Here is a 13118-nt window from a genome sequence, read left to right as displayed (position 1 = left end):
CTGTTCATTGACTACAACTCAGCGTTCAACACCATAGCGCCGATGAGGCTCATCACTAAGCTAAGGACCTCAGGACTAAACACTTCCCTCTGTAACTGTATCCTGGACTTCCTGACTGTCCGCCCCTAGGTGGTAAGGGGAGGCAAGAACACATCTGCCACACTGATACTCAACGCGGGCGCCACTCAGGGGTGCATGCTTAGTCCCCTCCTCTACTCCCTGTTCACCCTCGACTACGTGGCCAAGCACAACTCCAACACCATCATTAAGTTTATTAACGACACAACAGTGGTATACCTGATCACCCACAACGATGAGACAGCCTATAGAGAGGAGGTCAGAGTCCTGCCGCCCCTTGTCTTACCAGATGCCGCTGTTCTATCCTGCCGGTACAGCCGGTACAGCGTATAACCAGTATGTTGATAGTGTCGTCGTTCAGCCACGACTCCGTGAAGCATAAGATATTACAGTTTTGAAAGACCCATTTGTAGTTTAATCTAGCGAGCAGGTCATTGATTTTATTCTCCAAAGATTGCACGTTTGCTAGCAGAATGGAAGGAAGTGGGGGTTTATTCAATCGCCTACGAATTCTCACTAGGCAGCCTGCCCTTTGGCCCCTTTTTCTCCGCCTCACGGGGATCTGGGCCTGTTCCCAAGAAAGCGGTATGTCGGGCTCGTCAGACTCGTTAAAGGATGAAAAGGATTCTGCCAGTCTGTGGTGAGTAGTCACAGTCCTGATGTCCAGAAGTTATTTTTGGTCAGAAGAGACGGTAAAGGCAACATTATGTACAAAATAAAAATAAAAATAAGTTTAAAAAAAGCGCAAATAAACGAACAAAAAACACAATTGGTTGGGGACACGTAAAACGTCTGTCTTCTTCTCTTGAGGGCCGAACACACCCCAATTCAAGTCGACGGGTCTGTAGTAGAGCGGGTCATGAGCTTCCATTTCCTTGGTGTCCACATCACCAACAAACAATCATGGTCTAAACAGTCGTGAAGAGGCACGACAATGCCTATTACCACTCAGGAGACATGAAAACATTTGGCATGGGTCCCCAGATCCTCAAAAAGGTCTACAGCTGCACCATCGAGAACAACCTAACCGGTTGCATCACCGCCTGGTATGGCAACGGCTCGGCATCTGACCGTAAGGCGCTACAGCCACACAAGTCATATGCTCTTCTCTCTGCTACCACACGGCAAGCGGTACCGGAGATCCACGTCTAGGTCCAAAAAGCTCCTAAACAGCTTCTACCCCCAAGCCATAAGACTGCTGAACGTGGCTAATCATGTTTACTATCTATTGTTATCATTGACACTCATTGACTTGGTACTGGTACCCCCTGTATATAGCCATGCTGTTGTTATTTTATTGTGTTACTGAAATTTCTTAACTCTTTTCTTAAAACTGCATTGTTGGTTAATTAAGGGCTTGTAAGTAAGCATTTCACAGTAAGGTCTATACCTGTAGTCTAGCGCATGTGACATTTACAATTTGAAATTTAATTTTGATCTGTTACAAAACACCAAAAAGTTTGATGTCATTCTGAGATTTTCAAGCCAAGCCTTCTGTACTGGCTAAGCCTACAAGGTAGGGAGAAATGCATTTTCTGTTTGTCCAGATTTACATAACCTATTTATTGTGATGTTGAAAACACGAACCATGATATTGAAGTGGCTGAAATATGAATGCTTTGTTTATTGGTTGTGTGGTGCATTGGCACAGAACCCTGTTGGTGGAAAATTTGTTCAATATATTTTATATAATTATAAATATGTCATCAAATTGTTGAAAATCTGATTTCCCCCTAGCTGATCATTGTCTGCAGCCAGCTCTGTTCGTAGTGTAATGAAACAGGCAGGGAGAGTTAGCTGTCGGTGGTGGTCAGCGAAACCTCAACCTTCTGGCCCATAGCCCTGCGTAGCATCAACTGTGCCACAAAAGAATGCTGAATCCACATTTATATTCATGTTTATAAACACAGGTTCGCTACAGTTATTGTTATTTGTGGTCGTAAACATTATTTAGAGTTCATTCTATGAGGGGGGAGGGTGTTCCATTTATTTTACTGTAAAAGGGAAGGGTCATGTGAAAATATTATTGATGGAGGGTGGTGCATTTTTTTGGTATGACACCTTGAGTTAGAACAGCCCCTCCCTCCAAGTACATTTCGATCTGTCCCTTACTGTGTAGAATTGGACCAGTCTCCCAAACTGGAGCAAGAAAAATAAGTACATGCAGATTGCAACTATATAATATATAATAAATCATATACAAAGAGTATTATGCTACCAAAACTCTTTAATATTACAAATGAACAACAGAAATATTAGCCAACAGCTATGCATTTTCTGAGGAACTGTAGAAGTACAGTATTTTATATAGGAAATTACTACATGCAGGTACTAAAGAACAATGGTGTTGACAGAATGCTGTTCCGCTTTTAGAAAACTTCCAGTTATGGGTAAAATATGCTGAGTAAAGAATGAGAGATTTGGGGCTGTGTGTCACAGTGTCTCTGGCCTAGTTTTGTTCCAGTGTACCAGAGTACGTGAGAAGAGTTGAGCAGTTTGAAATCCCACTCGTTGCTCATGAAGTGGTGCTTGTCCACTACTCTCGGTTCGCTCCACGTCCTTTCCAACAGCTCCGCTAAAAACCGCTCTGTGCTCATGAAGTGGTGCTTGTCCTCTACTCTCGGTTCGCTCCACGTCCTTTCCAACAGCTCCGCTAAAAACCGCTCTGTGCTCATGAAGTGGTGCTTGTCCTCTACTCTCGGTTCGCTCCACGTCCTTTCCAACAGCTCCGCTAAAAACCGCTCTGTGCTCATGAAGTGGTGCTTGTCCTCTACTCTCGGTTCGCTCCACGTCCTTTCCAAGAGCTCCGCTAAAAACCGCTCTGTGCTCATGAAGTGGTGCTTGTCCACGACTCTCGGTTCGCTCCACGTCCTTTCCAACAGCTCCGCTAAAAACCGCTCTGTGCTCATGAAGTGGTGCTTGTCCTCTACTCTCGGTTCGCTCCACGTCCTTTCCAACAGCTCCGCTAAAAACCACTCTGTGCTCATGAAGTGGTGCTTGTCCTCTACTCTCGGTTCGCTCCACGTCCTTTCCAACAGCTCCGCTAAAAACCGCTCTGTGCTCATGAAGTGGTGCTTGTCCACTACTCTCGGGTCGCTCCACGTCCTTTCCAACAGCTCCGCTAAAAACCGCTCTGTGCTCATGAAGTGGTGCTTGTCCTCTACTCTCGGTTCGCTCCACGTCCTTTCCAACAGCTCCGCTAAAAACCGCTCTGTGCTCATGAAGTGGTGCTTGTCCACTACTCTCGGGTCGCTCCCGTCCTTTCCAACAGCTCCGCTAAAAACCGCTCTGTGCTCATGAAGTGGTGCTTGTCCACTACTCGGGTCGCTCCACGTCCTTTCCAACAGCTCCGCTAAAAACCGCTCTGTGCTCATGAAGTGGTGCTTGTCCTCTACTCTCGGTTCGCTCCACGTCCTTTCCAACAGCTCCGCTAAAAACCGCTCTGTGCTCATGAAGTGGTGCTTGTCCACTACTCTCGGGTCGCTCCACGTCCTTTCCAACAGCTCCGCTAAAAACCGCTCTGTGCTCATGAAGTGGTGCTTGTCCTCTACTCTCGGGTCGCTCCATGTCCTTTCCAACAGCTCCGATAAAAACCGCTCTGTGCTCATGAAGTGGTGCTTGTCCTCTACTCTCGGTTCGCTCCACGTCCTTTCCAACAGCTCCGCTAAAAACCGCTCTGTGATCATGAAGTGGTGCTTGTCCTCTACTCTCGGTTCGCTCCACGTCCTTTCCAACAGCTCCGCTAAAAACCGCTCTGTGCTCATGAAGTGGTGCTTGTCCTCTACTCTCGGTTCGCTCCACGTCCTTTCCAACAGCTCCGCTAAAAACCGCTCTGTGCTCATGAAGTGGTGCTTGTCCACTACTCTCGGTTCGCTCCACGTCCTTTCTAACAGCTCCGCTAAAAACCGCTCTGTGCTCATGAAGTGGTGCTTGTCCTCTACTCTCGGGTCGCTCCACGTCCTTTCCAACAGCTCCGCTAAAAACCGCTCTGTGCTCATGAAGTGGTGCTTGTCCTCTACTCTCGGTTCGCTCCACGTCCTTTCCAACAGCTCCGCTAAAAACCGCTCTGTGCTCATGAAGTGGTGCTTGTCCTCTACTCTCGGTTCGGTCCACGTCCTTTCCAACAGCTCCGCTAAAAACCGCTCTGTGCTCATGAAGTGGTGCTTGTCCTCTACTCTCGGTTCGCACCACGTCCTTTCCAAGAGCTCCGCTAAAAACCGCTCTGTGCTCATGAAGTGGTGCTTGTCCACTACTCTCGGGTCGCTCCACGTCCTTTCCAACAGCTCCGCTAAAAACCGCTCTGTGCTCATGAAGTGGTGCTTGTCCTCTACTCTCGGTTCGCACCACGTCCTTTCCAAGAGCTCCGCTAAAAACCGCTTTGTGCTCATGAAGTGGTGCTTGTCCACTACTCTCGGGTCGCTCCACGTCCTTTCCAACAGCTCCGCTAAAAACCGCTCTGTGCTCATGAAGTGGTGCTTGTCCACTACTCTCGGGTCGCTCCACGTCCTTTCCAACAGCTCCGCTAAAAACCGCTCTGTGCTCATGAAGTGGTGCTTGTCCTCTACTCTCGGTTCGCTCCACGTCCTTTCCAACAGCTCCGCTAAAAACCGCTCTGTGCTCATGAAGTGGTGCTTGTCCTCTACTCTCGGTTCGCTCCACGTCCTTTCCAACAGCTCCGCTAAAAACCGCTCTGTGCTCATGAAGTGGTGCTTGTCCTCTACTCTCTGTGCTCATGAAGTGGTGCTTGTCCTCTACTCTCTGTGCTCATGAAGTGGTGCTTGTCCTCTACTCTCTGTGCTCATGAAGTGGTGCTTGTCCTCTACTCTCTGTGCTCATGAAGTGGTGCTTGTCCTCTACTCTCTGTGCTCATGAAGTGGTGCTTGTCCTCTACTCTCTGTGCTCATGAAGTGGTGCTTGTCCCCTACTCTCTGTGCTCATGAAGTGGTGCTTGTCCACTACTCTCTGCTCATGAAGTGGTGCTTGTCCACTACTCTCTGTGCTCATGAAGTGGTGCTTGTCCTCTACTCTCTGTGCTCATGAAGTGGTGCTTGTCCACTACTCTCTGTGCTCATGAAGTGGTGCTTGTCCACTACTCTCTGTGCTCATGAAGTGGTGCTTGTCCTCTACTCTCTGTGCTCATGAAGTGGTGCTTGTCCTCTACTCTCTGTGCTCATGAAGTGGTGCTTGTCCACTACTCTCTGTGCTCATGAAGTGGTGCATGTCCTCTACTGTCTGTGCTCATGAAGTGGTGCTTGTCCTCTACTCTCTGTGCTCATGAAGTGGTGCTTGTCCTCTACTCTCTGTGCTCATGAAGTGGTGCTTGTCCTCTACTCTCTGTGCTCACAGGAAGAAAAACTGCCACTGCAAATTCGCATACATGAATTAAAATCACAATTGAACCAACACCAATCTAATTTTGTGACTACCTGGACCTACCATTTGGTTTTGAAGTATTGAACATGAAAGGTGGATGTAAAAAGAGCACATTTCAAATAGGCTGCATGTCGTATTGAGCTGCATATAAACACACTCAATAGGTCAGGAGCCAGACAGGGAGACCAAGAAGGAAAGAAAATGGATTATTTAGGCTATATTATTTAAATGATTTCAAGGCTATAGCCTGCAAGGAAATACATTGTGAAGCATTTGCGAGTGTGACACAATAGGCTGATAAGGACATACAGCACGAATAAAGAATAAATAAATAATAGTAAAGAATTTAAACAACATGCAGAGCCAAAGGGGATGCTAAACACACTTTTGTCCACTCTTGCCAGCCTGGGCAGAGATGCAGAGTTTTTTAGTTTCTTTCTATAGGTTGGCCTAAAAGTTTTTAGGCAAAATAAGCCAATCAAAACGGAAAGCTTCTTGAACGTTCCAGGCCTATTGGGCCAAAATCAATTATGGCCAATTGTATAGATAATGTAACAAAAATGAACGAAACGTTTAAAAGATCAGATTTTTTGTTGTGGACATTACATCACCACACTCCCTCTCTTTAGTAGTGGACATTACATCACCACACTCCCTCTCATTAGTTGTGAACATTACATCACCACACTCCCTCTCTTTAGTAGTGGACATTACATCACCACACTCCCTCTCTTTAGTAGTGGACATTACATCACCACACTCCCTCTCTTTAGTAGTGGACATTACATCACCACACTCCCTCTCATTAGTTGTGGACATTACATCACCACACTCCCTCTCTTTAGCAGTGGACATTACATCACCACACTCCCTCTCTTTAGTAGTGGACATTACATCACCACACTCCCTCTCTTTAGTAGTGGACATTACATCACCACACTCCCTCTCATTAGTTGTGGACATAACATCACCACACTCCCTCTCATTAGTTGTGGACATAACATCACCACACTCCCTCTCTTGCTCCTCATCCTTGTAAGTCACCTTGATTTTACACCTGTGTGTTTTATCTGTTTCTTAATGAAAATATTTAGTGAACTCCATGACAATAGCTAAAGCAAGGGGCTATAGCAGCACACAAGTAGACTACAAATGCATGCTGGGCTGGGAATGCCCTGAGCTCGTGAAGTGAGCACTACTTTGAGTGCTTCTGGAGCGAAATTGTAGCCTTTGGGAATCTCGCTCAGTTCTCCAGTCAAATTGGGCAAGCTCCACTCACATACTCTGCTGTGTACCAGCAAAGATACAAGACCTTGCCATTCTCTCCCTGCTGTCCTGGGCCTCTCCCTGCTGACCTGGGCCTCTCACAGCAGCCTGGGCCCACAGTGTTTTGTCACCCCATCTCCACTTTCACTACCTGCGGTTACCCTGCTTCCAGCTGCTGGGGATCGGGCCCATAATCTGATTATTCTAATCCCCATGATGGGAGTTCATGGAGGGATAGAGCTGGGTACACTGGATGATGTAGGGTCATAGAGCCATCCCTGACTACAAAAAATATTGGTTGACCAGGAATCGTCTGTTCTTTAACAATTGATCAGTCTACATTTTAAAAGTGTATTTTTCCATATATAGACACACCCTGTTTGAATAAAATCAACTATTCGTTGGCTACTGAACTTGTCTGATGCTTCAAGCACTGCAATTAAAAATTAAGAAACACAAATTACTAAAGAGGGAGCCAGAGATCAATAAGGCCGGTTGTGGAATCGAACCCCGGGCTGTAGTGGCGCCTCAGCACTGCGTTGCAGAACTTTTGACTGCTGCGCCACCCTCCATGTAGCAACAATAATAATAATATATTGAATGCTTTTACATAAATTACTGTGTCTCATGTGCCATACATGTATTAAAGAATGTTTTGCTACTGCTCGACTAAAAACATCTCAGTCGACCAATAGCCTATCGACCAAACAATCGACTAGTTGACTAAATGGGTTCAACCCTAGTGGGTCAGGACCCAAGTATGTGTGGTGACCGCTCCTTACTAGGATGTTTTGTAGCATGTTGCTCTCTGGTCAGGGTTTCAGATTATTGTTCATTCACTTCTTTATACTTGCCAGACTATGTGCCTTACTAATTTCCTGTTTTTGTGTGAGAGAGTATGTATACTTCTTTTCTACCTTTGTGATGGTTCTTCCATTCAATTCTATTCTCTTCCCCAAAGAACAGGACTGTGTTAACCCCTCATGTCCTGTGATTCTGACTGTGTTGTGTTCTCCTCCTGTTCCTGCTCCTCCTCCTGCTCCTGCTCCTCCTTCTGCTCCTCCTCCTGCTCCTCCAGATGAGATCATGCAGCAGGAGAACAGCCCCCTCTGTGCCATCGACATCGCCCCTGACCTTAGGAAGAAGTTCGCCTTCCTATTAGGTAATATTTCCTGCCTGTCTGTCTGTCTGTCTGTCTGTCTGTCTGTCTGTCTGTCTGTCTGTCTGTCTGTCTGTCTGTCTGTCTGTCTGTCTGTCTGTCTGTCTGCCTGTCATAATACAGATATCTGCCTGCATGTCTGTCTGTCTGTCTGTCTGTCTGCCTGCCTGTCATAATACAGATGTCTGTCTGTCTGTCTGTCTGTCTGTCTGTCTGTCTGTCTGTCTGTCTGTCTGTCTGTCTGTCTGTCTGTCTGTCTGTCTGTCTGTCTGTCTGTCTGTCTGTCTGTCTGTCTGTCATAATACAGATGTCTGTCTGTCTGTCTGTCTGTCATAATACAGATGACTGTCTGTCTGTCTGTCTGTCTGTCTGTCTGTCTGTCTGTCTGTCTGTCTGTCTGTCTGTCATAATACAGATAAGACAGGTGAATACCGTTCTTCTTCCTGATATAGTTCAGATGAACTGTCTGCTTCAGACCAGCTCTAACAGCCTCATGTCAGAATCAGACGGTCATCCATGTTTCAAATGTCAAATTTCCAAAACGACAAATTTAAAAGTGTTTAAGGTTAAGTTTAGGCATTAACTCTGAATGGTTAAGGTTAGTGATAGGCTTAATTTTTAAAAATCAAATCAACTTTCTATTGCTGGAATTGAACTTGAAACCATCCACCACAGACCAGCAAAACTGAAACCAACTTGAACGTAACAGCAATCACTAATGCCCCTAGTGGCCGGTTTCCACATCATCTCCCAACAATCTCAGACATGGATGGACGTCAAATGTATTTATTTTATTTAACTAGGCAAGTCAGTTAAGAGCAAATTCTTATTTACAATGACGGCCTGGGAACAGTGGGTTAACTGCCTTGTTCAGGGGCAGAACAACAGATTTGACATTGTCAGCTCAGGGATTTGCTCTAGCAACCTTTTGGTTACTGGCTCAACACTCTAACTACTAGGCTACCTGCCGCCCCAAATACTAGTTTGTATCACGGGTGACCTGGATCTTACTTCACCCCTCAGGATTTGTCAAGTCATTCAGGATTTGTCATTCAAATCTCTCCTCTCCTGTTTTTCTACTCATCACAGTTAGTTCAGCGTAAATCCAGTCCAATCCAGCTACAGTACCCTGGAGCTCTGTTAGAATACCCATACTAACATACTGTATACTACATACTTCATGAGTATATACTACATAATATATACCATTAGTTCATTTTAGTGTACTATAAACAAACTGTATCATTGCAGTTGAGCGTACTAGCACTTCTCTTGTCTACCAGAAGTTGATGCTATTGCTATGCAACATCTTGCTAGCTTGTTAGCAAAACTAATGACAGGCTAGACCTTTTTATGATTTCGGGTGTGTTCGTAAATCCAATCTGGACTGCCAGAGTGCAAAAACCAGAGCGTTGTCAGATTGTCCGTTTGTAAATTCAGAGCGTTGTCAGATTGTCCGTTTGTAAATTCAGAGCGTTGTCAGATTGTCCGTTTGTAAATTCAGAGCGTTGTCAGATTGTCCTTTTGTAAATTCAGAGCGTTGTCTGATTGTCCGTTTGTAAATTCAGAGCCTTTCACTCTCGTAGCGTTCAGTATACTCTCTGGCAGAGGAGTAGGGTTGATCCGAGCTTTCTGACCTCACAATGGCAATCAAGCAGTCAAGCTAACTGGCTAGCTTGCTAGCTACTTCCAGACACAAATGAGAGAACACATCACTCTGACCATTTTACTCTCCCTAGAGTTGGTTAGGCTGTTTTCATGTTATCCAGAGCATTGGTGACTGTAACTGTGCTCCTGGCAACAATTTAATTACGCTTGTTTTTGCTGACGTTTACTGACACCGGCCATATTCAATGGGCGTTTGTAAAGCAATCAGTTATTCTGCGCTCTGGCACACTCAGACTAGAGTCTCTGAAATCGGACTAGATAGCCAGAATGAACAATGTCCATTGAGAACTCACAACGACTATACCACTTAGCTAAGAATGACATGAATAATCAATTCAATCAAGGTTGGGTAGTTAGTTAGCATTTAGTTAATATACCTGCCTGGCAAGTTCAATGTATTATTAGCCAACTAACGTTAGGACGGTAACTGGCTAACATACCAGTACATACTGTAATGCTACGCGGTTCGTAAGGATATCGTAGCTAACAAATTGTCAGCAAACATGACGTGTAACGTAACTTATTTGAAAACTCATTACTTTATTACATTGCTCAACATTTTCTTAACTTTTGTCATTATTAATTAAAGCAATGAATTTGGATCCACTCTTGCCAGACTTCTGCTGCATATTTCCCGCCATTTTCTTCAAATCTCAAAACGTTAAGCCACGCCCATTTTCGGAAGAATTCAATTATGGGCCCTAAAAGCATGGAAATGGCATCCACTGCATGTATACTTCGTATTTTGGCAAATTTTATACAACATCCGGGGAACTTTTGGCATACTAACTATATCCATACTATGACCAATAAGCATATACTCAATTTAAGTCACAAATAGTACAGTTAGTGCTGTTAGTAGGATTATTCGTATACAGGTTAGGACTCCTTCTCTTGACATGACTGTGTGTTTGTTTCGTGTGTGTATTTACATATGTGTATATCAGTTTCTGTTGTGTGTGAACCAATATGAAGTTTCTGTTTTTCCAGTTGTTTGGTCAATTCAACGTGTCTCTGTACAGCATGTCAACTGGTTTAAAGCCATACAGAAGGGCTTGTGAGCAGACTTCAAGTGCCTCTAAAGCCCTTCACCACTGCATTCACCTCATTGCATAGAAGACCCCCTCCCCTATGACACACACACACACACACACACAGTTTGCCCCGTCTCTGTCCCCCTCTATGTACTGCATAAGGTCACCTTGGGGACTGTGGCAGTCTTTATTGGATGTTCTGCCTGTCGGCGTCCATTTTGCAGAGAGCCTTGCCTCTACTCAGATGCAGCAGAATCAAAACAGGCAGAGTGAAACGATGAGCGAGCAGTTGCTGTTGCTAGGGTGATAATAGGAGAGGGGAAAGCAGACAGATTGATATTCTGATCACATGGGCTAATAGAGCAGCTGCTCCCGCCAAGGACCGTGTGTGTGTGTGTGTGTGTGTGTGTGTGTGACTAATTGCCCTATAGGTGTACTGTATGCCTGTGTGTGTTTGTAAACTCTCTCTCGCTCTCTCTCTCGCTCTCTCTCTCTCTCTTTCTCTCTCTCTCTCTCTCTCTCTCTCTCTCTCTCTCTCTCTCTCTCTCTCTCTCTCTCTCTCTCTCGCTCTCTCGCTCTCTCTCTCTCTCTCTCTCTATTCTGTTTCTCTCTCTCTTTCTCTCTCTCTTTCTCTCCCTCTTTCTCTCCCTCTTTCTCTCTCTCTCTCTCTCTCGCTCTCTCTCTCTCTCTCTCTCTCTCTCTCTCTCTCTCTCTCTCTCTCGCTCTCTCTCTCTCTCTCTATTCTGTTTCTCTCTCTCTTTCTCTCCCTCTTTCTCTCCCTCTTTCTCTCTCTCTTTCTCTCTCTCTCTCTTTCTCTCTCTCGCTCTGCCCCCCTTCTCTATTTTGTTTGTCAACTCGACAGTCAGACTGGTTTGTCAGTCCTACTGGCGCCCTCATGTGGTAATCCTTATCTAAATTGTGTCAGCAAATCACCAGAAGAAGTGTGACTGACATGCTGACCAGACCGGCGAGCGTTGCAAAATAAATGTAGAAATCCATGTTAATCAATTATTGCACCCACACTGCTCGCGCCCGCCAACGATTCTGCGATGCCAAGGGCTAAAATATAATTAATTCCTATTTCTGACGCAGATCGCGCTGCAAGTCCTGCCTCTCTCATCTCCTCATTGGTTTATAGAAGCAGGTACCCATGTGCCATCTCCTCATTGGCTATACCCACGTGGGTGATTGAAATACGAACTGCTGCCGGTTGTCGTGGTAATACTATGAAAGTGTAGATGCCAATCACCATATAAGTTCAAAGATGAAGCCTGGAAGGAGGAGAGATGACTAGAAACGATTCAGTTGACCGTTTTATGTGTGGATTAATTATCGGAGTAGAGGACCTTGTGCATTTCACGTAAAATAACAACTCAATGTTTATATCCCAGGACAAATTAGCTAGCAACAGCAAGCTAGCTAAATAGGACAAATTAGCTAGCAAGTGCAAGCTAACTAGCTAAATTGCCATACATGTTTAATTATTTTCGACCTGTCCCCAAATTAATGTCATTAATGTCATTGAGTTTGTTTTGATATTTTAACCTGCCTGTCGTGATGGCTGTTGGTGTAGTGGGACAAAATAAATGTATGCACGATGTCGCACGATGGTGCACGCCGCGTGTGCAGTCGGTTTGGGTTCCATGTGAGCCTTCTCTGTTCTAGTGAACTCTCTGTTCTAGTGAACTCTCTGTTCTAGTGTACTCTCTGTTCTAGTGAACTCTCTGTTCTGAAGTCTTCTGTGTTTCTTTCCCAGGGGGCCGAGGGCAGAACGGCAGCCCCATCATCGTGTTCCCAGAGTTCTCTGCTTTCGGAGAGATTCAGGAGATGGAGTTCCACAACGTGCTCACTTACTTGACCAACGTCCCCAGGTGAGATTCAACATACTGTACACACACACACACATGTGGACACACACACACACCTTGATGTCCTACCCCTTTTGCTTCTTCGCAGACACTTTCTGTCTCCGAGCTACCTGCATTTATTATTCCCATGGTAACCAGTCAGATCAGAGGGAAGGAACGGAGGAGACACAGAATGCTTTTGAACATGTTAACATTGTAAACTTCCTTGTTCACCAGCCGCATTGTTCCTACTGTAGGTTCACTGGTTATCAACTCAGCCAATGGCATGGACTATATTTTCAGTGTCAGTGCTATCCGGGATCCTTGGGACAATCATGCCCTAAACCTAACCTTAACCCCTACCCTAAACATAACCCTTGCCTAACCATTTTGAATATCCTAAATCCCTGATAGCATAAACCATGTTTTCAGGGTGAACCAGTGCTCCCAAGTGGCGTAGAGGTCTAAGACACTACATCTCAGTGCACTACAGTCCCTGGGTTGAATCCAGGCTATATCACATCTGGCCGTGATTGGGAGTCCCATAGGGCGGCGCACAATTAGCTCAGCGTCTTCCGAGGTAGGCCGTCATTGTAAATAAGAAGTTGTTCTTAACTGACTTGCCTAGATAAATAAATGTACAATTTGAAAAACTAAAAACATGTGTGGAACTGGCCAGCAGGTGGCACTAGA

General features: G+C 45.3%; 1 protein-coding gene across 9 annotated transcripts in view; it reads left to right on the top strand.

The window, feature by feature from the left end:
* Positions 1-7798: 7798 nt before the first annotated feature.
* The window catches only part of LOC115116696 (guanine nucleotide exchange factor DBS-like), a 63574-nt gene continuing 58254 nt past the window's right edge, over positions 7799-13118 (top strand). For all 9 annotated transcript variants that reach the window (XM_065015223.1, XM_065015220.1, XM_065015233.1 and 6 more), the window contains exons 1-2: positions 7799-7879; positions 12335-12449. In XM_065015223.1, coding sequence (XP_064871295.1) covers positions 7804-7879; positions 12335-12449 — 191 coding nt within the window. In that variant the 5' untranslated portion in view covers positions 7799-7803. The remainder of the gene's footprint in view (positions 7880-12334; positions 12450-13118) is intronic.

Source organism: Oncorhynchus nerka, linkage group LG3 (genome assembly GCF_034236695.1).
Source record: "Oncorhynchus nerka isolate Pitt River linkage group LG3, Oner_Uvic_2.0, whole genome shotgun sequence".
Taxonomy (NCBI): domain Eukaryota; kingdom Metazoa; phylum Chordata; class Actinopteri; order Salmoniformes; family Salmonidae; genus Oncorhynchus; species Oncorhynchus nerka.
This window is presented reverse-complemented; position numbering and strand designations above follow the sequence as displayed.